This window comes from Pongo abelii, chromosome 6 (genome assembly GCF_028885655.2).
Source record: "Pongo abelii isolate AG06213 chromosome 6, NHGRI_mPonAbe1-v2.0_pri, whole genome shotgun sequence".
Lineage (NCBI taxonomy): Eukaryota > Metazoa > Chordata > Mammalia > Primates > Hominidae > Pongo > Pongo abelii.
Genome location: NC_071991.2, coordinates 124,518,529 through 124,541,736, shown reverse-complemented (window position 1 = coordinate 124,541,736; position 23,208 = coordinate 124,518,529). Strand labels below are relative to the sequence as shown.

The window sequence follows — 23,208 nt, the reverse complement described above, 5'->3', positions numbered from 1 at the left end:
GAGATTACTGCTCCCCTTAAAGTGGCTTCCGTTCATGACTCTGTAACTGCTCTCTCTCTTAGGGCTCGTGGGTAACAGCTGCCAACCTCGACCTCTGACTCCTTCTGGGTTGTGGCTTTCCACTGCCTTCCCTATATGCTGCTCCTGCCTTGAAAATAGTCCCTTTATTTAGTCTCCTTGAGTCATTTGTTTTCTTTGCCTCTATGACTCATACAATACCCATGAAAAGGAGGTGAGAAAATGTACCCTTTTACAATTCAATGGTCTATTCAAATGAATTATCTGAAATCAACGTATTACTTTGTAAGTGTAATATATATTTATACTTTCAGGCAGATATAGATACAAAAACACACTATGTCTTGAAGAAAGTGTGTCTCTCATGATTTGCTGCTAAAATTTTAGGTTCACCATTAGTAGCAAACCATCTTTGAATTATTCATCTAGCAGTGAGACTGGATTGATCTTGTCTCTCCTCTCTCTGGTTGACTTTGTTAGTGTGCTCTTCATTTGTGAAAGGAAGGTTCTGGTGAGGGGTGTGGTCTTTGCCCATAATGGAATTCAACTCATGACCTTAAACCTACTAACTGTGTTACACTCAGCTGTGTTAACTAACCACAGGCCCCTTTGGTGCAGGTGTGTATGTAAAGCTTTGCTTGGTCTTAATGAGCTCATGTTGGGGAGATAGATAAAAATATGGTGCAATATAGTGTACTCCTGGCTCTCCTTGACCCCATGATTTCCCATTTCAGTAGGCTTCCTCTCCTTTGCTTTCGTTAAACTCCATTGTGCATCAAAACCCAAAGGCTCACATCCTCCTCTGAATCAACTATGGGAACTCAACTGAGAAGAAAAGGTCAGAGACTGAATTTCCTATTTGACACCAACTTGTACAAATGGGAATCTTAATAACTATGTTAACTATGAGGACAGGATTATTCTGAGCCAATCCTGATTTGGGGAAGGAATACTACTACTTCGTGTTTTTGGATGCAAACTTGGGGTAGTCATCCATCTTCTTTTTTGTTTCACACTCTGGCTTTACATTTCCTTTCTTCTTTTCCCTCTCTTTAGCCTATTTTCATGAAGGTGGGAGGAGCATGAAAGCTCAGGGCAGTGTCGGGAGAGTTGGGCCAGTGCTGGACATTGACTTCTAGCCCTAACTCCTCGTTTATATCTAATTTCTGATTATATACTGATGTTTTGCCACAAGCAACTAGTAGTTTTAATACTAGAGAGCAGTCAAGTATAAAAAGACAAAGTTAATGGCTATAATAATTATGCTTTTTTTTGACCTGAGTTTTGCAGCAAAAACAAATCTACCCCGAGGCCAGGTGGTAGGAAGCTATCATCCTGATGGCCGCTGTTGCTAACCACCATCACTGGAAAAGTGCTTGGGCAAGCACTACCCCCTAAGGGAAGAATGTGGCTTCAAGCTGATCTTTCACTGGAAAAAACCAATGATGTTATTGAGTAGCACAAAGAACCCACCCCGCCGACCTGCTTCACCAATTAAGTTCCATGATCAATGGACAAGGTTGTTTGCAGAGAACAAAAAACCTTTTTTGGCAGGGAGGAGGAACCAAAAAAACCCTTTTTCATGGTGAAAATATATGTGATTCAGGTCTTAAATTGTCTTCTGTATGCAAATCTGTACTCAGATGTATGCAAGTTTCTTGCAGAAAGATTGAAATTTCCTAGAATTCGGAGGAGCTTCTTCTAAGCTGTGCTTTAGGTGGCTTTTTGCTAGCCTTGTCGGGGGTGTCTTGGCTTCCTTGGGATATTTAGCAAACCAGTAACTGTGGTGAACAGATGCAAAACTTATGGCATTTTGAATAGACAAGGCAAGTTTCAAGCTTTTCGCAATATTTTGATGTGCAAGCAGTGGGAAACCTTGAGGCAGCTGAAGTTGTTCTTCCTTGGGCCACAAAAAGAGTATTTCTGGTATCTAAAAGTCTCTGAGCCCCTTGGAGCCTCAGAAATCCTTTATTTCATCACTCAGTCATGTACAGTAAGGCTCAGTGAAGGCAACATGGAGAGAGACAGTTGGTTTGGGGGAGATGTGAGCACTTTTTTCCCTGTCTGGAATATCCATCTTACAGATAAAGATAAGCAAGAAGGGGTAAATGATTAAATATGATGCTGGCCTTTGATTACAAATGTAATTTTTATTCTTTAATGAAACATTGAAGTCCGTGGGCTCTCAAGGTGTTTGCCAAGATAGTTATGAAGTTTTCATGGCCAGTTTTGGCATTTCAAAAAGCAAAGTGGCAGTTGTAAGCTTCCCTACGAGGAGACTGCACAGGCTACAACTGAAGCGGCACTTCGGTGATTTGAAGTGGAATTCTATCACTTCAGCTTGGTAAAAACAGATGCCTTGTGCTGATCAGAAGTTTTGCAGCTGAACAGATCTTTGATTAAAAATATGGGAAATGGGTGGTGTTTTAACTTAAATAGTTTTATAGAAAATTCTTTCAAAGTTAGGATACATAGAAGAAAATAACAAAAGGGGTTCTTGATTAATGGATGGATGGGCTCATTTTACTTTCAATGAATATTTATTGAACACCTACTATCTCCTGGGAGCTCATGTTACATCTGTGAACAATGCAGAAAATAACCCTGTGGAATCTACATGTTAGTAGGGGAAACAGAATACACAAATTAATGCAGGTGGTGAAAGAGGAAGGAAATAAGTAGGGTGATGAGGTCATAATGGAAGGTGAGGAGACAACACTAGATGGGGTGGTCAGGGAAGGTCTGTTGAGCTGAGGCTGAAGGATGAGAAAGGCCAGGAAGGACTTACTTGGGAAAATGTGGTGATAGGTATGAGTGCTGGAGGTGAAACAAAAAGGAAGCCAGTGTGGTTGGATCAGGTGAGTGAGAGGGATAGGTGGTCAGTTGCCAGTTCAAAGGATCCTGTGATAGGAGGTTTGGGCTATATCCTAAGGGCAATGGGGAAATGATTGAAGGACTCTAAGCAAGATTTTTCTAAGATCTATTTTTTTTTTTTTTTTTTTTTGAGACAGAGTTTTACTCTTGGTGCCCAGGATTGCAATGGTGTGATTTCGGCTCCCTGCAACCTCTGCCTCCCGGGTTCAAGTGATTCTCTTGTCTTAGCCTCCTGAGTAGCTGGGATTACAGGCGCCCACCACTACGCCTGGCTAAGTTTTGGTATTTTTAGTAGTGACAAGGCTTCACCATGTTGACCAGGCTGGTCTGGAACTCCTGACCTCAGGTGATCTACCCACCTCAGCCTCCCAAACTGCTGGGATTACCGGTGTGAGACACCGCACCCAGCCTTTAAGATCTATTTTTGTAAAATACCAGTTTTCTTGCTGGTGTGGCATAGATTTGAGAAGAGCATGAATGGAAGCAGGAAGAAGAGTCAAGTGGCTTTAGGAATCCAGATATCACAGTGGCTTGGACTAGGGTGTGGCTTTTTGCTCCACCATTGCTAAGTCATAGCCTAAGATGGCTAATGGAGCTCCAGGCATTATGTCCAAATTCTAGCCAGCAAGAAAGAGGGAGGATCATGAAAAAGGCATGCCTTCTCCCTTTAAGGATCCTTTTCAGAAGCTTCACTTACCATTTCAAGGAAGGCCAGGAAATGTAGTCATGTTCTGGGTGGCTAGGTAAAAACTGGAGGTTTCATCTAGAAGGAGAACAGACACTAGAAGACAATAATCTCTGCTAACTCCTATTAATAATATATGTAAATGAATTTCTTTTGAAATATAATTTTAATCTCCTTGAGATCCAAGTCAAATTTTTGGAATTTCTCAGAGTTTGCAAGTCCAATATTCACAGAATAGCTAGTTAAATGTAGATTAAGTAATTAGCTTTATTAACAGCTGGGCAAGCACCAAATAACTCCCCAGGCACATGACTATCTGTTAAGAACTGCATTCGAGATAATTCAGCTTGAACCTGTGCCTCCTACTGTTGCACCACATCTCAACCTTGGGACCCACTTCTGCCTGCACAGAAGACTTAAAGTCCACTGGCAGTGAGTAGCATGGACTTCAAGTATTTCTCAAATGTCTGGTTGCCAGTGGAATATGGAGAGAAGAGGGTGGGCTTCCTTTCCAAGAATTGAGGCCCAGCATGGTCTCTTGACATTATAGAGAAAAGAAGCCTGAGATATATGTGGACAGGTCAGAGAATAAAGGGAGAGCCTGCTATCCCCTTTTGCCCAATAAACATAGAACTCTGGCTTTGATTTCTTTCCCCCTCCATGTTGGGGAAAGTCAGTAAAGGAATGGAGAGTGAGAGAGGAAATATTTGTTCTGGAGCTCCCAAAGAGGGTGGAGTTAGGGGGTAGGAAGCTCCTCTTCCGTAGGCTGAAGTGAGAATACAGTGAGAGAAGAAAAAGCGTTTTTCCTAACCGAAGTAATTATTAGAAAAGTGGAATCTAAAACAATTTTTTTAAAAAAAGAGGATGATGAGTGTCCTGAGTTGTATAATTAATTGACTCAAATATGCTTCATTTGAGTAATAGAAATATTGCCTTATTTAAGCACATATGATATTTTTATGAAGTCTCAGCACAAAGAAAATAAGAAATGAAGGAAAGCAGAATGACAGGTATTTTCAAATATGCAATAGGATGCCTTAGGGAAATGAAGGAGAAAGGAAATGAGAAAGTCACCTAAGGACAGTGGTAGAGAAGGCTGGAAGGGCAGGTGGCTAGAGAAGGGCTAAGAAGTTAGGGCAGGGCTGAGACTGGGGAGCCACAGCAGTGTTGTCTTCTACAGAGACTTGTCATAGGGGAGTGTGCATCAGGCTTCTGGCACACCCAGGGGTAATGAAAGAGCAGTTCACAAAAAGATTATTTGTAAGTGTGGGCACAGTTAGAAAAAAACAAGGGATGATGAAGTGCTTAGGAGCCAACAGCAGTGGGGAGACCTTACAGGGGCAATGGTACAGAGCGGTCACTGGAATCTGGCAAAAGCTTTAGCTGTGGGTAAGGGGTTAGGTGGAGAAACACTGAGTCAGTGGAAGAAGAAGCTGGGGGATAAATACTCTAACTTCTTTCTGTTGCCCCTAGCCCTCCCATGTTCTGCTAGTGCCTCTGGGTCAAACTCAACTAGAAGCCAGAGGCAAGGAAGCCCAGGCAGTATGGTCATAGAGAGCAGCCTCCTAGGGTCTTTGGCAGGATAGGGAAGGATCAGGAGGGTCAAATGGAGAATAGCCTGCACAATATATTGGTGGAATGCAAGGGAGGAGGTGGTGGGGAAGAAGCTGTATTAAATTTCCTGCAGCAGTTTAATTAATTAATTGCCCTCAAACATTCATTGAGCACTTGCTCTGCCTGGTGTTGGGGATGCCAAATAAAGAAACAGAGACCCTGCTTGGTCTTGAGAGGATCATAAGCCAGCAGAATCATGATTCTAATGTTAGATGGTTGAGGCTTTGGAAGACAGGAATAGCAAAAGACAACTCTGCCTGATGGAGTTAGTGAAACTGTCCCCAGGTGGAGGTGACTTTTGAGCTGGATATTGAATTTATGTAGAAGATCATTAGATAGAGGAGAGCATTAAATCTCCCTGGTATGGAGAAGGATGCAGATGCTGTGAGAATATGGAGAGAAGGTACAGGTCAGGGGAGGAAGATGAGACAGAATCTGATGATCTTTGTGGACCAGACCGAAGAGTTTGTATTTTATCCTTTACATTGGCAATGGGAGTTAACAGAGGCTTGTAAAAGACACTACTTTTTTTGAAGGATGGGGGAACTGATAATGGGTGCTTTTCCTAGCAACTTCTTTTCTTGGGATGCTTTCCTTCTTTTTCCTTTCATTTTTTTCCTCCACTTCTCTTCACCGTTCACCACCTTTTTTGCCATTGTTGTGTTTCTGGTAGATGAAACCTCCAAGGTTAACGGGGTAGTTACAGTGGATTTGATGTAGGGAAAATAAAAGGAAACATTCCAGGTCTTTAAAAAATTTCTACGTCAGTTGCCAGTAGGGGTTTAATTTGTGGGTGGTAGAAATACTGGGGATGCTGGCACAGAAATTAAAATGCTTAATGAACCAATGCTTAGTGGTCTACCACAATAAAATAAAAATGAGATGTGACTTCATGAAAACTTGAAAACTTGTCTTGAAATATTATTCATATACCCTGATGTGTATTATTGTAGAGTGAAAAAATAAAAATACAAACATACTCTCGCATTACTTTCCCACACATTGATCTGCAAAGAGAAAACTCTTCAAGACTTTGGGGAGAAAATCCATTACTGAATTAATCAAACAACCATCTTCTATCTGCACTTTTATTTTATATACCCTTTACACCTGTTTAATTAATCCTAAACATGAGGCTGACTGCTAATTAAACAGCCTGGAAGTGACTGACTGAAGGTAGTAATTTGAGATAATTAGTTTTGGTTTCAAACACTCAATTTTCACACTTTCTGCTCATTTTTAGAAAGGGTGGCTCATTATTGTAGGCAGGGTGGGAGTTGTGTAAGTCATTTTACTGCTGGACTCTTAGTAGCTCAGGAAGTGGGAGTATCAGTATCCAAATAGGACAAAGAAATGGTGTAGTGCTATATAATTTGCTATAGAATGCTCCCCTATTCCCTTCCCCCCACACAACCCCTACTCGCACATACATAGAATTTCTTCTAAAGTGAAAGTCAGATGGCTGACTTATTTTCGTTAGAATATAGGAATGCACATACTTCTGATATTTGGGAAATTTTTACCTAGTAAGAGGTAGATCTCACTAAGTTATCCATGGTTTCCTTCCCAGGTCCTCTGAAAACAAACAAGAAAAGGTGAAAAAGGGCAAGATTTGGTGTGTGGTTTGAGATTTGGAGGGGTGTCCTTGCGAGTAGTCATGTACTATGGAGTCACAAAATCTAACCAGGGGAAAAATTTGTCAAGGTAAGGCCAGTATATCTGGCAGAGAAGGCAAAGGGCAGGAGGAGGTGGGTCAGATGGTTTTCATGGTCCCACAGTGTTAACAAATAAGTTAACACAGTCCCCACTAGGAGAACAGAACCAGAAAGAATTTGGGGTTAAATGGGCCACGCTATTCTGGGTACTCATTGTTATGGCCAATGCAGGTGGATCCAAGTTACATGGAAGCTGAATGAATGGTCAGCACCATGGACAGCTCCAAGCACATTGCTCTGCTGCTGCTCCCGGCGTGACTTTTACGTTTTAGGAACTTCACTGTTATTTCACTGGCCACTAGTAGGGAATAGGACTCTCTAGACTTAGGAAGGTTATTTAGATGTTGAGAGCTTTACAAATATGTCAAGGGTGGAGTTGAAACGTTTATATGGATTGGGAATCGTCTGTCTTGGATCCCAGAGTGTGCAGCCCTGTGGGGAAAGATGGAAGTGCAACTCCGACATCCTCTTTGAGCACTGACATTAGCTGCAACATGTGATGTAGCATAAAGTTATTTTTTTCATGTACAAGTCAAACCTGCATCTTCAACTAAGCTACCTGAGTTAGGGCATCTTGGAGTCACTTTGATCTCTGAACTTTCACTCACACCACAGCATGGCAGCAGAGGAGTTACTATACACAATCACATAGCTCACTCTCCCACATTATTGAGAAATGACATAGGATTCCTCGTTTTGAAGAATTTCTGGCAATTCACCCCATTAAAAGAAAAATAGTCTCTTCTAAAGAATTTATGGTCTGGATTCCCTTTTCTGTGATGTTTTGAAGGGGGTTAGAATGATGTTTCTATGAGAGGATATGTGGCTGCTGGCAATTCTCAAATCTTTTTGTGGCACTCTGATTATATCAATAAACAGTCAATAGAACTTGCAAAACTATATATTTACAATAATTTACTAAAAATGTAGTCTTAAGACTGGAATGGTATCAAGTGTAAAAAAAATCTCATATTAAATTCCCTGTTAGTCATTGTATAGCATTTATGTCCTATAAAGCCAAAGCCAGTTTCAGAGATGACCTTTTCTGAAGTATATGCCTTCATTTTTCTCTCCTTTCTGCACCAGAGCTTATCATGTACAGACTAAAAAAGCAACATCAACAAAAAGCACAAATGTTTTGCTTTGGCTCCAGAAACGATGGAAACTAAAGCAAAATGAAATTCTTTCTCACTGTTTAGAAATATTGTGCATTGAGAGAAAGTAAGCCTATGGGCCATTCAAAAATACTTTCTAATTAAATTGGTAATCATAAAACTGTATTTTGGCTTCAGGTTGATATGTTTAGGTTTCTGGTATAGCCTTGGCTGTTTAGCTCGTATGACAATCCATCATTCTTCAAGATTCTTCATGGGTTGAAATGACCCATCATTTGTTTTGCAGATACCTCAAATCAGCTATGCATCCACAGCCCCAGAGCTAAGTGATAACACCAGGTATGACTTTTTCTCTCGAGTGGTTCCGCCTGACTCCTACCAAGCCCAAGCCATGGTGGACATCGTGACAGCACTGGGATGGAATTATGTGTCAACATTGGCTTCTGAGGGGAACTATGGTGAGAGCGGTGTGGAGGCCTTCACTCAGATCTCGAGGGAGATTGGTAAGCATATATTTATCAGATAATTGTATTTGGAGGTGACAGATTGCTGATGCCTGAACATCTCCAAGTGCTCTCTTATCTGTAGGGAATAATTAGAACTCCTACAGATGCATGAACTAGGCTGTCCACTCTAGAGGGAAGCTGGGTTTATTATAAATGATTTTGTTGTTCATAGGTCTATCAAGGTGACACTTTGGTGCTAATTTAGGAAGTAGGACTCCTGACTCAAGTGAACATTTTTTAAAGTTGTCTGTTTTGACAAGGGAGTTTGCTGGCACATTAGAGCCGCTGTAAATTTGAATAAATGACATACTATTTGATTGTTCTAGATGGAAGTTTACATTAGCAAGTCATTACATTTAAAAAAAAGTCAGTGGAATTTAACATCCAACACTAGAGGGATTAAGTCTAGTAATCATCTTAAAACAATGCTGAAGTAGCCCCCAAGGCTATACTTAAGCAATATTCTTATTGTCATATTTGACTTTTTGCGTTTTTATTCTTAAAACTCTGAAGCTTAGGGTGTGATGAAGGGCAAGATGTAAAAACTTGTTTACAACGAGGTACTGCTGATGTCCGTCCTGAGCTTTTTTTTCAAGGTGCTTATCCAAGTGTCTAGGCATTTCACCATCTTGTATGTGTACCCATGAGGTTGTTAATGCATTCCACTACTTTGAAAACACAGAGCAAAACAAAGGAACAACTTAGAGCACAAATCTTAACTGCTGATTTGTCAACAACGTATCTTTGTGAATTAAATATGTTATTGTTACTTAAGTACTATTATTCTTATTAAGAATGAATGCATTTTTCTATAAGAGTAATAATATTTTGTGGAAAAATTAAAGTGTCCATTGATTGTTTTTCAGTAATTTTGAGCCTGAAGGAAGACATTATGTTGATAAATTTATTGTTTTTCTTAGAGGCCTCGACTCAGAAAAAGATAATGGGAATGATTTGGGCTTAACCATAATTACCAAGGACAAAAAGTCTGATGTTATTGAAATAGGATTTTCACTTGAGAGACTCACAGATGACTGCAAGCTTTTCTGTACATAGTAGGACATTGAAAATTATAATACACAATATTTAGTATCTTTAACATTTGTTCTACATTTGTGCTATTGCAGAAAATGTATGAAAGGCCTGGTCTTGTTGGGCAGATTGGGCTAATTGATTTAATTGGACAACTGTTCACACCTGCTGTAAGTGTGCATCATGCCATAATCTTTGCTCTCTGGGAATTTATATCATTACTGCTATAAAACTGATTCAAAACATTCAATTGATCTCTAAATTATGAGAAATTATATTATCTTCTTGGGTAAAAATCTAAAGTTTATCCTTAGGGGAAATGCCCACTCAAATGAAAACAATAGCTTCTGGAAACAGGGTTAATGTATTATTTAAGCAGCTGATGTCAGTTCTTACCAGAGTGATAATTTAGCAAGAGGAGGAAACTAATAGAGTATGTATTGAAATAAGTTTTCCACAGTGATCCTGGACATTCTGCAACTTGAGGACACATTTTGTGTGCATGAGATAGATTACTATAAAAAATTCAAAACAGGACATAATCTGCCAATTGTTGCAGAGTCCAACAAAATGAATTGTTCTAAAAGTTAAGTGAAACCACAGTTTTATTCTTTTGACTAAAATAAGAAATACTTAGTTTTATTTTTTAGGGAGCATTGCTGTGCTTTGGTAATACTGTCACATAAAAGGATTTAGATGGTACTATTCATTATTCCTGTTTCTATCATAGTCATTAGCATGGGAGAAAATAATTTTGGTGCCTTGTATATGCTCTTGATTAGAGCAACACATTTCTTCTGTGTTGATCTTTTCAGTATTCTGTGACTTGATTGGTTGTCCATTCTATTTCAGTTCTCACTTATCTGGGGAATGGAGGAGGGATGGATTGTCAATTAATATGCAGAATACTGAAAAGGCCAAATTAGTACCACACTGGAGTATGCCATGGAATATATTAAATATCAAAATCATCCCTCATTTTAATGACAAAGGTTTTATCTAGAACAAAAATAGCTGAAAATTAAACCTTTTACATGACAATGATATTAATGGGAATGGCAAATGGTAGCAACTTAACCCATTCTGAAATTATCTGATGTCTCTAATGAAAATTCATTAGTTCTGTAACATTTACAGCTCTTACTACAACATTGATGACATCTGTCACCATGTTAGTAGTGTGTTTTTTAAAAAAAACCTCAGTAGCTTGACTGAGAAGGAGATGTATACATTCAATTTTTTGGAGTGTCTGCCCATTAATAAAATTGTATATTTTCCCAACTCATAATGTTTTCTGTACTTTGTTCTGAATTTGTCTTTAGCAACATCGATTGCTAAGAAGTTTCAGTATAAATTGAGGCTTCCTCTCTCTTACCTCTGATTAACTCAAGCAGATCATAATGGAATGATGGTGAAATGAAAATTGGGTTAGTGATAAATTGCTTGTACAGTTTGATTAGAATGTTTTTCATTTAAAAAAAATCAGACTTGTGGAAGTGTCCTTTGCGAATCTGGGAGAATGAAGTTTATGAGTGTATGGTGGTCATCATCAGACCTCAGTGATGGCTCTTCCCTAGTTGAGATCTTTCTGAATGGGAGAGGGCCAGGAGGCACTTGATAAAGACAAATAGCCCCTTGATATCCCAGCTGTTATTAGTGTCATCCCAAGGCATCTCTTGACTACAGGATTATTGCTGGAGAAGGAAAAAAAAAAACCATATTTGGTATCAGCAAACAGCACGGTTTTACTGACTGGATCATAGTTTGTTTAGTGAATTATGGGAGACAAATTTGGAAGGCTTGACATAGACACATGATTATTCCAAATCATAGGGTGTTTATTTTATCCTTAGTTTTCTAGACAATGGAGGTGTGTTAGGCCATTCCTGCATTGCTATAAAGAAATCCCTGAAAGTGAGTAATTTATGAGAAAAGAGATTTATTAATTGGCTCATGGTTCTGTGGGCTGTACAGGAAGCATAGTGGCATCCACTGCTGGGGAGGCCTCAGGAGGCTTACAGTCATGGCAGAAGGTGAAGCAGGAGCAAGGGGAGGAGGTGCAACACACTTTTAAATGACCAGATTTTGTGAGAACTCACTATCTTGAAGACAGCACCAAGCAATGAGAGATCTGCCCCCATGACCCAAACACCTTCCACCAGGTCCTGCCTCCATCATTAGGGATTACATTTCGACATGATATTTGGGTGGGGATAAATATCCAAACTATATCATTCCACCCTGGCTCCTCTCAAATCTCATGTCCTTTTCCATTGCAATAGCTCCCCCAAATGTTAACTCATTGTAGCATTAACTCAAAAGTCCAGGCTGGGTGTGATGGCTCATGCCTGTAATCCCAGCACTTTGGGAGGCTGAGGTGGAGTTTGAGACCAGCCTGGCCAACATGGTGAAACCCAGTCTCTACTAAAAATACAAAAATTAGCCAGGCATGGTGGCATGTGCCTGCTGTCCCAGCTACTTGGGAGGCTGAGGCAGGAGAATTGCTTGAACCTGGGAGGTGGAGGTTGCAGTCAGCCGAGATTGCACCAATGCACTTCAACCTGGGTTCAAGCTGCTGGTGGATCTACTATTCTGGAGTCTGGAGGATCGTGGCCTCTTTCTAACAGCTCCATTTGGCACTACCCCATTGGGGACTCTGTGTGGGGGCTCCAACCCCACATTTCCCCTTGGCACTGCCCTTGTAGAGGTTTTCTGTGATGGCTCTGCCCCATCAGCAGGCTTCTGCCTGGGTGCCCAGGATTTTCCATACATCCTCTGAAATGTGGGCGGAGGGTACCAAGCCTCATCACTCTTGCAGTCTGTGCACTTGCAGGCTTAATGCCACATGGAGGCTGCCAAGGCTTATAGTGGCTCATACTCTCCAGAGCAGTGGCATGAGCAATATCTGGGGCTGTCTGAGCCAAGGCTACAGCTGGAGTGGCTGGGATGTGGGTAACAGTGTCCTGAGGCTGCACAGGGCAGTGGGGCCCTGGACCTGGCCCATGAAAGGACTCTTCCCTCCTATGCCTCTAGGCTGTGATAGGAGGGATGGCTATGAAGGTCTCTGAAATGCCATGGAGGACTTTCCCCCATTGTCTTAGATATTAGGACTTGGCTCCTTTTAGTTATGCAAGTATCTCTAGCAAGTGGTTGCTCCACAGCCTGCTTGAATTCTTCTCCTGAAAAAGCTTTTTCTTTCTCTGCCCCATGGCTAGGACATAAATTTTCCAAACTTTTATACCCTGCTTCCCTTTTAAATATAAGTTGCAGCTTTAAGTCATTCCTTTGCTCCCACATCTAATGTAGGTTATTGAAAGCAGCCAGGCCACATTTTGAATGCTTTGCTGCATAGAAATTTCTTCTGCCGTATACCTTAGGTCATTACTTTCAAGTTCAAACTTCCACAGAGCCCTAAGGCATGGACAGAATGCAGCCAAGTTATTTGCTAAGGCATAACACAGGTAACCTTTACTCCAGATTCCAGTAAGTCCCCCATTTCCATCTGAGACCTCAGCAGCCAGGATTTCACTGTCCATATCACTATTACCATTTTGGTGAAAAGCATTTAACTGGTCTCTAAGAAGGTACAAAGTTTCCCTCATCTTCCTGTCTTCTTCTGAGCCCTCCAAACTCTTCTAGCCTCTGCCTGTTACCCAGTTCCAAAGTCACTTCCACATTTTCAGGTATCTTTATAGCAATGCCCCACCCCTCAGCACCAATCTTCTGTGTTAGGCTGTTCTTGCATTTCTATAAAGAAATACCCAAGACTGGGTAATTTATGAGAAAAGAGGTTTAATTGGCTCATGGTTCTGCAGGCTGTACAGGAAGCATAGCAGCATGCTCCTGGGGAGGACTTTTGAGGCTTACAATCATCACAGAAGGTAAAGCAGGAGCAAGCACACCACATAGTGAAAGCAAGAGAAAGAGAGAGTTGGGAATGGGGGAGATGCAACACATATTTCAGCGACCAGATCTTGTGGGAACTCACAATCCTGAAGATAGCACCAAGCCATGAGGGCTCTGCCCCCATGACCCAATACCTCCCACCAGGCCCCACCTTCAGCATTGGGGATTACAATTGCACATGAGATTTGGGCAGGGACAAATATTCAAATTATATCAGGAGGAAACTGCTGAGGAGAGGGGGATCTATCAGAATGTATATTTAAGGTTGTACTATAAGAAGTAGAAGACAAGGAGACCAGTTCAGGGGCCATTGCAATAACAATGTTGGCCTGATATAGGGCAGTGATAATATAAATGGAAGAGGAGATAGACTTGGGGGTCATTTGTGAGGTGAAGTCTATGGAATTTAGTAACTGGACACAGAGCTTGAGGGTATGAAAGAAATTAAAGTTGAAATTCCATACCTGGGCAACTAGGAAAAGGCAGGTACCATAAACAGAAAAGAGACAGTAAAATGAACACAGTAAACTTTAGGTACCAGTACATAGCTTTGTGGAGAAGAATAGCAAGGAACATCTAGAGCCAAGCAGGAAATGAGATATAGAGCCAAGCTCTATAAGCTTGATCTAGAGCCAAGCAGGAAATGAGATATAGATCAAAGCTCATTCTCATACAATTGATGGTTGAGTATGGAAATGTGGTTGCTAAGGTGAGAAGTATAGGGGAATTAGGATGGACTCAATGGGGAGAAGCTTTCATATAAAGGTATGTGATATGGTTTTTCTGTGTCCCCACTCAAACCTTACCTTGAATTATAATAATCCCCACATGTCAAGGGTGGGGCAAGGTGGAGATCATTGAATCATGGGGGTGGTTTCCCTCATACTGTTCTCATGGTAATGAATAAGTCTCATGAGATCTGATGGTTTGGGAGTTCCCCTGCACAAGCATTCTTGCCTGCCACCATGTAAGACGTGACTTTGTCCCTCATTTCCCTTCCACTATGATTGTGAGGCCACCCCCAGCCATGTGGAACTGTGAATCAGTTAAACCTCTTTCCTTTACAAATTACTCAGTCTTGGGTATGTCTTTATTAGCATTGTGAGAACAGACTAATACAGTGTGGGACTAATGGTCTAGACATTGCAATGGGGAGGTAACAGTATGGTAGAGTGTTCTCTTTTCATGAGTTTATGGTCATGGGAGGGCTCTCAGTCTCCTTTGAAGAAGACTTCGATTATGGGAGATGATAAAAGGAGCTCCTCAGAAAAAAATTTAAGGATGATGAGCAGTGTTTCATAAGAAAACAGGAACTTTTGCCAGAATGTGTAGCTGAACATGCACAGTAGGGTTGGGGTTAGGGCTAGGGGTCCTACATGAAGTGAGGTCCTTGAAAAGAGGCATTTTATAGTAAAATATAGTAAACTAGTGGCTTAAAATAATAGAAATTTATCATCTCACAGTTCTAGAGACTAGAAATAAAAAATTAAGGTGTCAACAGGACCATGCTGCTTCTGAAACTTGTAGGAGAGAATCTCTCCTTGCCTCTATTAGCTTCTAGTGTTTGCTGGCAATCCCTGGTATTCCTTGGCTTGTAGATGCATCACTCCAGTCTCTGTCTCTACCATCACATGACCATCTTCTTGTGTTTGTCTCTGTGTCTTCTCTTCTTATAAAAATGAAGACATATTGGAATAAAGGCCCACTCTACTCCAGTATGACCTCATCTTAACTAACTACATTTGCAATGACCCTCTTTCCAAATAAGGTCACATTCTGAGGTACTGGGGTTAGGATTTCAATGTATTTTTCTTGGGAGATAATTCAGTTTTTAACAGAGGGTGAAAGAGGGCATACTCAGAAGGTTAGCTTCCAGTGACAGGGATGGGATTTGGGCTAGGAGGACAACAGGTTAGTAATAAGGATGAGAAGGGCTTAAGCAGACAGAATTTGGTTAATGGAGAAGCCTGTAATATAGAGAGTTCACAAATTCCTTTTGAAATGTTATGGAATTCTACTCTCCCAATCCTGATTCTTGGGTAAATGAGGTAACCTAATGGATAATTCTGGGTTCCAGACTGGGGTAAGTGATGGGATCCCAGGGTCTGTCTGGCTTTCCTAGGTAGAGCTCCCAGTAGGATCACAATAGACACTGCCAACATAGGTGTGTACCTGCTGTTCACCTGCCCCACTTTGTGTCCAAGAAGCTTCACCTGGAATATTACAGACATCCAGAGATTTTTTTCTGGCCTAATTTATTTTTATTTCCCCTTTTGGTCTTTTGGCCTGAGGGAAGGGAATAGCTTAGTTGCTGCTGGTTAAGACCTACATGTTACACAACACTCAGCTATTAGATCCACAGTCCTCTATTTCTGTCTTGTTTTAATTCCTTGATGTAATGTTTCATTGACATTATAATAAAGGAGTTAATAATATTCACTCATGCTTTTCCATCATAAGCTCTGGGCCTGGTGGCTCATGATTCAATAAATGACTTCCTTTAGTCTTTAGACAGGTTCCTTCCCTTCTTTGTCTTACATTATTATATTATTTTTAAAAGAAGACAGGATAATAAATGTTAATGCTACTGCTATCATTATAAGGGGCAAGGAAACTAAAGCTTTATCTTTGAAGATAAAAGGAATATGGGAGAACATATCTTTTCATTGTAGATTTGCACAGTATGGCGGCACACCTTCTTTAATCAGTCATCATATTTATGAATGGCTTATTGAAGACGACAGGCCTTCAAGTCATCATGGCATACATTACAGGGGGCAGAATAGACCTGATTCTGTCAAATATTCTATGTGTGTCTTTCTCCCCCTAAATTTGCAAATGCTGGAAGCTTCTGACTGTTGTTTGATATGTTCCGAATATTAACGTCTTAGAGTTGGAAGGGACCAGAGAGTTGTTGGGATGGAAGATTCTGTTTGAAATGTTAATGTAATAAACCAATTTAATTAATTCATTTTTTTGTGTATATAAAATGACAGTTGCCAAAAAGTTTGATAGTGTTTTTGTGTGTGTGTGTGTGTGAGGGTCAAGCAATAAAGTAAGGAAAATTTCATCCCTAGTGTACAATTGAAACGTGTTCACTGATCATATTTTTAATGTATCTTAGTACAGTTTTAAAATAAAGCATTTTCCCCTCTTGGGTTATAAACAAGAAGCAAGTTTCTGTTAACTGAAATGGATTCACTTTAAGATTAAAACAAATTATTTTCAATGACAGAAAGGAAAGAATACATAAAGAGCAGTGTTTCCCCTCAAATGTTCATTGCTTTGGGAAAATGACTTCCAGCAGGCAAAAATCAATTTGACAAAAGTATTAATGTTGTAAAATAGTGTGAATGAAATGAAACAATTTAATTCAATTGAAAATTTTACTTTATATTTGTACAGCTGAGTTCCATTGATAACACCACATTTTGAGTTACAAATCATATTTAATTAATATTAACACCAGGTAATTGGCAAGAATAACTTCAAAGGAGGGCTGAGGAAATTGCAAATTGGAACTGCAGGTGCAGTGATACTGCAGAAGCTTTATAGGGATCCAAAGGACATGCATATGATTTTAACAGTTATTGCAGAACCTGATCAAATAGAGTGTCATTTCAAAGCTGTTCTTCACCCCAGCCATTCCTAATATTTAGGGCTTAGTAACTGCCAAGTAGCAACAGCTGCTGTTAATATGAAACAGCAAACAGCATTCAATTAAGTGCTTTAAAACCTATGATTCTAATGCTGTAGTTAAGTTTTTAGTAAACAATGGAAGTTTGATGCAGTAGAACCAACCTTGGAGTCAGAAGCACTTCTTTAAATCCCTCTTTTTCAATTATGAGATTTTGTTAACAAGCTTCTCTGAGAATTAATTTCCATGTCTGTAAAATGGAGGCCCTGTCTGCTCAGTAATAATCCAATGATATAATTCTTGTGAATGTTCTTTATAAACTCAAAAGTGCTACTTAATATCAGGTATTACTAGTGAAAGGAATGGGGATAATACAGATTTTCCCCCAAAAGGCATAACAAAGCTGTATATTATCATAAAGATGGTAGGTATGTTGCCTGGTGTGTAGGATATTTCAAATAGCAGAGGGTTTTTGCTTGATTTGTTAATTACCTTCAATCTTAACTATATGTGGCTAAGATTCTACATGGAAGACCAGAGAGGAAGCTTTCGAATGACTCCTGACCACCTCCCCTCTCTTTTCTCTTTTCCAGTTCTCAATGCCATCCACCCGCTTCTGGGCTAAGTATTCTACCCTGTGCTATTCTTGTCATCCTTGGTTATTGAATATTATTTACCATGTCACCTAACAGTTGCTTCTACTTGAATGTGACCATTCAGTTGACACTTTAAAAGGGTTGAGATTTGAGGACAAGTTTGGGGTATCTTGCCTCATCCTTAGCAATGTGCTTCCAGGGTCCCTGTGCTTAACTCTGTGGTACCACTTGCCACTCTGATTGTAGTGCTGATTTCTCTGTCAATCTTTTCTATCAGCATGTGTTTTTTCTTAGTGGAAAGATCCGCCAATACCCAGTATAGTACCTGGCATGTAACAGGCGCTTCATGAATTTCTGTTGAATGACCATTGTCACCAGATTCATGGTTGTGTTAGTAATGTGAGTCTGGGGGTAAAGTTTGCTCAGCCTCTCGGAACCAAAGGGCAGAGCTACTTCCAACCATTCCTTATGCATTATCTTTGATAATGCATGGGAACCTTCAGGGGTTACTGTAATGTTAAGTCACTTAGAGTTCAAGTTTTTATTGCTGGCAAATACCAAAACCTATAATCTGTAGGTTCATCCCAACCCTAATCTCTTAGGCAGCACTGGGGAGTGGTTAAGAACTTCTCACTGGCTGGGTTTATGTTCCAGATTTGTCATATTGTAGCAAAGGGATCTGAGTAACTTACTTAATCATGTTGTGCCCCAATTTATTCATGTGTAGAGTGAGGATAACAATTGTATAAGAATTGGGTGAGATCATACATAACAATGTGTGGCTCATGGCTAGTGTTCAACAATGGTCAATTTGTATTTTTTTTTTTTTCTGAGACCCAGTCTCACTCTGTCACTCAGGTTGAAGTGCAGTGGCATGATCTCGGCTTATTGCACCCTCTGCCTCCTGGGTTCAAGTGATTCTCCTACCTCAGTCTCCCGAGTAGCTGGAATTACAGGTGCATGCTCCCATGCCTGGCTGGTTTTTGTATTTTTAGTAGAGACAGGGTTTCACCATGTTGGCCAGGCTGGTCTTGAACTCCTGACCTCAAGTGATTCATCTGCCTTGGCCTCCCAAAGTGGTGGCATTACAGGCATGAACCACCATGCCCAGCCTCAATTTGTATCTTGTAAGGAGCCCATCTGCACCAGCAGGTAGCCTATGAGTGTTCTTACTGGCCTGAATATATATCCAATTTGCTCAATGAGCAAAAGACAGCAGAGAGGCTAAGTGCTCAATTAAGGGCAGCCCATTCTTGCCATTCCTGAAATTTGCTCTATACCTTAGCAGTGATCAATCTTATTGTTTCTTCACATGACTAATGTACTACCTGGCACAGTGCTGGCCCATAGTTAAATACATGAATTCATGAAATACCAGTCAGAAATGGCTCACCAAATCTGCTTGCTTCTTTTTCATTTTGAATCTTAAGAATGAATCAATTCAGTGAGCATTTATAGTGCATGTATCAGGTGATACTTGTGCTGGGCTTTGAGGATACAGAGACAAATCATGGTCTTTGCTTTCCAGCAGGTCACTGTGTTTCAGAGGAGGTGGAGATGCAAACAATTACAAATTCATGTGATCTTTGCCTCAATGGAGGCATCATTTAGAGACATTGCCCCCAAAACACTGTGCCTGAGAGAGGGCATCCTGCAGTTCATGTAATGAAAAGACCTGGCATGAGACAGTGGAGCAGGACAGCTATGGACCCCAAGCTCAAAGGAAGTACACAGTGGCATATGAGTTAAATTAATTCAGACAACTTGAGTAGAGACACAGTTTCCTAAGGAAACAAAGAATGCAAAAAGTTGAATGTGGAATATTATGCCAACTTTGTAATGTAATATATGAGAAATGTTTAATATGTGTAAAATATCAGTGTTTGACGGTTCTTATTTCTTCATCTATTGAAGAAATCATGCAATCAGTGTGTGGCTTTACCTGACAGTATTAGTCCCTGCTTTCCATGATCACCCCTACCCAGCATCACCCATGCCTTTGGCAGCAATTTTAATTTTGTTCAGTTCCTGAGTCTTAGCCAGGGCCAACAGCTTCTACCCAGCATCAACCCACAAGTTGCCAGGGTTTGGAATGGTTTTGTCATGATGGACCCTGTATATGGTTGTCCAGGGGTGAACCCTGAGCCCCTCTCTGTCACTGCAAACTCACAGTGATATCCCACCAGACATTTGGCATACACTTCAGATCCTTGGAGATGGACCCATCCCTATATTCTGGCCTCCTAGTTTTGGACCATGACATACTACCTATTCCTTGTCAACTTTACCTGACTGGGTTGAAGGATCTCCTCCTCTGCCTTTATTCTCACACAGCTGGTAAGGTTTGACTATGCATGAAGCCATTGAGCAGAATCATGGCTATTGTATGGGGCCCTGACCCCCTCTAGCTTGTTGTCTTTACATTTCTCATGTTCTTTTAGTGTCATACAAATGAATAAATGTGAATTCCCAAGTATAAGGGAATTTAGCCTCAAGTGATAGTTTGAATCTCTTTCCCAGAGATTCCTGTGCAAATGCTTCAAAAGGGCCAGGAGCTTCACACGAACTGAGTGGTCCCTGTTTTCAGTTATTTATTATTTCCTGCTACCTAACTCCTATTGCCAACTGTATTAGTTTGCTAGGGCTGCTGTAACAAAGTCCCATAAACTGGGTGGCTTGAACAACAGAATTGGCCTCCACAGTTTGGGGGCCAGAAACCTGACATAAAGGTGTCAGCAGGCTTGGATCCTCTTGAGGCTGTGAGGAGGAATCTCTTCCAGCCTCTGTCCTTGCTTCTTGTGGTTTGCTGGTGATATTTGGCATTCCTTGGCAAGTAGAAGCATCACTTCAATCTCTGCTTTCCTCTTTACATGGCATCTCCCCAATCATGGCTGCTGGATTGAGCCCTGATTAATGAAGTTCTGTCTGACCCAAGCCCATATTTGTTCTGGTTCTTTGGGTGAATTTTGGCCCTGGGATTACCCATTTTCTCCTGAGGGATTAGCTTCTGTGATCAGAGCCTTGCCAGCTGGTCTCTGCATGCCTCCCAAGTCATGACAAGAAGTGTGCTTCTCTCCCATACTTAGCCCCAGAGAAATCACATTCTTTTATTTTCCTTTTCAAAGTCATTTCCTTGTTAAAGCCATTGTGTTTGGAAACTCCAGCACTAGATGAGAGCTTTAAGATGCAATCTGTACTTACTGTGTTGATAGAAGAACATAATATAAAAACACCCTTCTGCAGAAATGAAGCAACATCAGAATCTATTTATGTCATTTTTTATAGGCCTTAAAAGAGTTGGCCTGAGAATTAGGAGTGTGTTTTCTCGGTTTACTTCATCATATATCAACTAAGCAACAAATATAGTTTTCTTGAAAATAAATGGCTTCATAATATAATAAAATCAGAAGGCTGTCAGATGAATAGTTGATTGAAATAGGTGCCAATTATTTCGGGGGTTACGTCCGTTGGTAGAACTGGGCTGCAGAGTCTCTGTCCTCTAGGATCTGCATGTTTGACAGACTGGGCTTCTTTCTTTGCTTTTTTCACTCTTACCTGATCAAAGCCGTTTCATGATTCACTGGGGGTCCCACAAGAGGAAGGCAGAGGAATGGGAAGAAAGTGAAACTCAAGTCAGCACATTTTGTTTCTTGTTAACAGCTCTGGGAAGAGATTTGGTTGGGAAAGAAATTTCAAGTAATGATTTAAACATATCTTCCGGCAGTTGTAGCAGTGAGGAAAAAACATAATCTCTCTTGTAGCAGCTCAGATACACTTCCAAGGCATTGATACTTACGGTCATACGACTCTAGAGTTACATTTACATCATGAAAGATGGCTGGCATGTGCATAATGGGCTATTAAGGGAAATAGGGATGTTCAGAGTGCATTGCTAGCCTTGTGTGTTTCATATCATGGAGGGCAACCACTGTTTTCCCCTTTAAAATGTTGCTTGATGATAGTGTCAGAGGAAACTGTGTGATGGAATTATTCACGTGAGCTGATATGACATTTTATTTAACAAATATTTGATCCCCTACTGTGTTGGGGCCTTGTTCTAGGTGGTAGGGATATGATGCTGAATGAGTCAGACCTGTTTCCAGTCCTCATGCAGTTTCCAGTCAAGCTTACCCGCTTTGCATTTTTCATGTACTTGTAGTCTCAGATCTCTCTAGGCTACAGGAATTTTGCCTAAGCCTACAGAGTGAGATGCCATGAACAGAGATTCCATGAAAAGGTAGAGATGGCCTACATCTATTATAATAACTACTTGACCCCTTGGGTGTTCTGGAGATGCTAGAGTTCACTTGAGGTGTCTGTGGCATGCTGAGGGTAGGGATCACACATTTGAATGAGAAAGAACACGTGTGCATGTGTTTTTGTGGGCACACGCGGAAGGCTAGGCCTGGACCGAGGAAGGAGCTAGGCCAGCTTGCCAGGTGTAGTTGTTTGGGAGCATTGCCAGGTGCAGGTGGCGTGAAGCATTCCATTCAGGCTTATGGAGCACAGATCAGAGATGGTGGTCTTGGTGAGGACCTGAACATACTGCCACATGGCAAGAGAGTCACGCATGCCACCTGACAGCCTGGAATCTCTGCATGTCCTCCGTGTTAGTTTGGTTAACATTTTCTTTTCCTTCTTTTTTTTTTTTTTTTTTTTCCCCGTTACCCAGGCTGTAGTGCAGTGGCACAACCTTGGCTCGCTGCAATATCCGCTTCCTGGGTTCAAGTGATTCTCACGCCTTAGCCTCCCAAGTAGCTGAGATTACAGTCATGCACCACCACACCCAGCTAGCTTTTTGTATTATTACTATTTTTTAGTAGAGACAAGATTTCGCCATGTTACCCAGGCTCATCTCAAACTCCTGGCCTCAAGAGATCCACCTGCTTTGGCCTCCTAAAGTGCTAGGATTATAGGCATGGGCCACCGTGCTCAGCCAATGTTTTATTTTCTTTCTGTTCACAGTTTATTTCCAGGAAGCCTTCTCTAATCTTCATCCCCTCCTCTTCCCACCCAAGTTAGATTTCTCTTCTATGTATTCTGTCAAATGGAAACAAATCCAGACTTAGATAAGGAGGGATTTTATTCAGAAGAAAGACCATTGCCACAGAGAGAATGCTCCAACCTCAGAAATTGGCAAGTGTCACAAAATCAAAAAGAAAGAGGCTTCCATTATATAGGGTAGGGAGAGATAAGCAAAAGCTTAATTAAAATTGTAAAAGGGGAGCAAGCAATGGAGGGATGACCAGTGGAACGAGGGAATGACCAGTGGGACGGGGTGATGACCAGTGGGACGAGGTGATGACCAGTGGGACGGGGGGATGACCAGTGGGACGGGGGGATGACTAGTGGGATGGTGGGGGGGGGTCATCAGTGGGATGGAGAATGATCAGTGGGACGGGGAATGATCAGTGGGACGGGGGATGGTCAGTGGGATGGGGGGATGACCAGTGGGATGGCGGGGATGACCAGTGGATGGAGGGTGGGGTCATCAGTGGGACTGTGGGGAA

The 23,208-nt window shown here is 41.1% G+C and overlaps 1 protein-coding gene across 1 annotated transcript in view; it reads left to right on the top strand.

Annotated features, from left to right (window-relative positions):
• GRM8 (glutamate metabotropic receptor 8) overlaps positions 1 to 23,208 on the top strand; it is an 836,758-nt gene that overhangs the window by 144,301 nt on the left and 669,249 nt on the right. Inside the window, exon 3 of the mRNA XM_054559748.2 lies at positions 8,308 to 8,524. Within this exon, the coding sequence (XP_054415723.1) occupies positions 8,308 to 8,524 (217 nt within the window). The remainder of the gene's footprint in view (positions 1 to 8,307; positions 8,525 to 23,208) is intronic.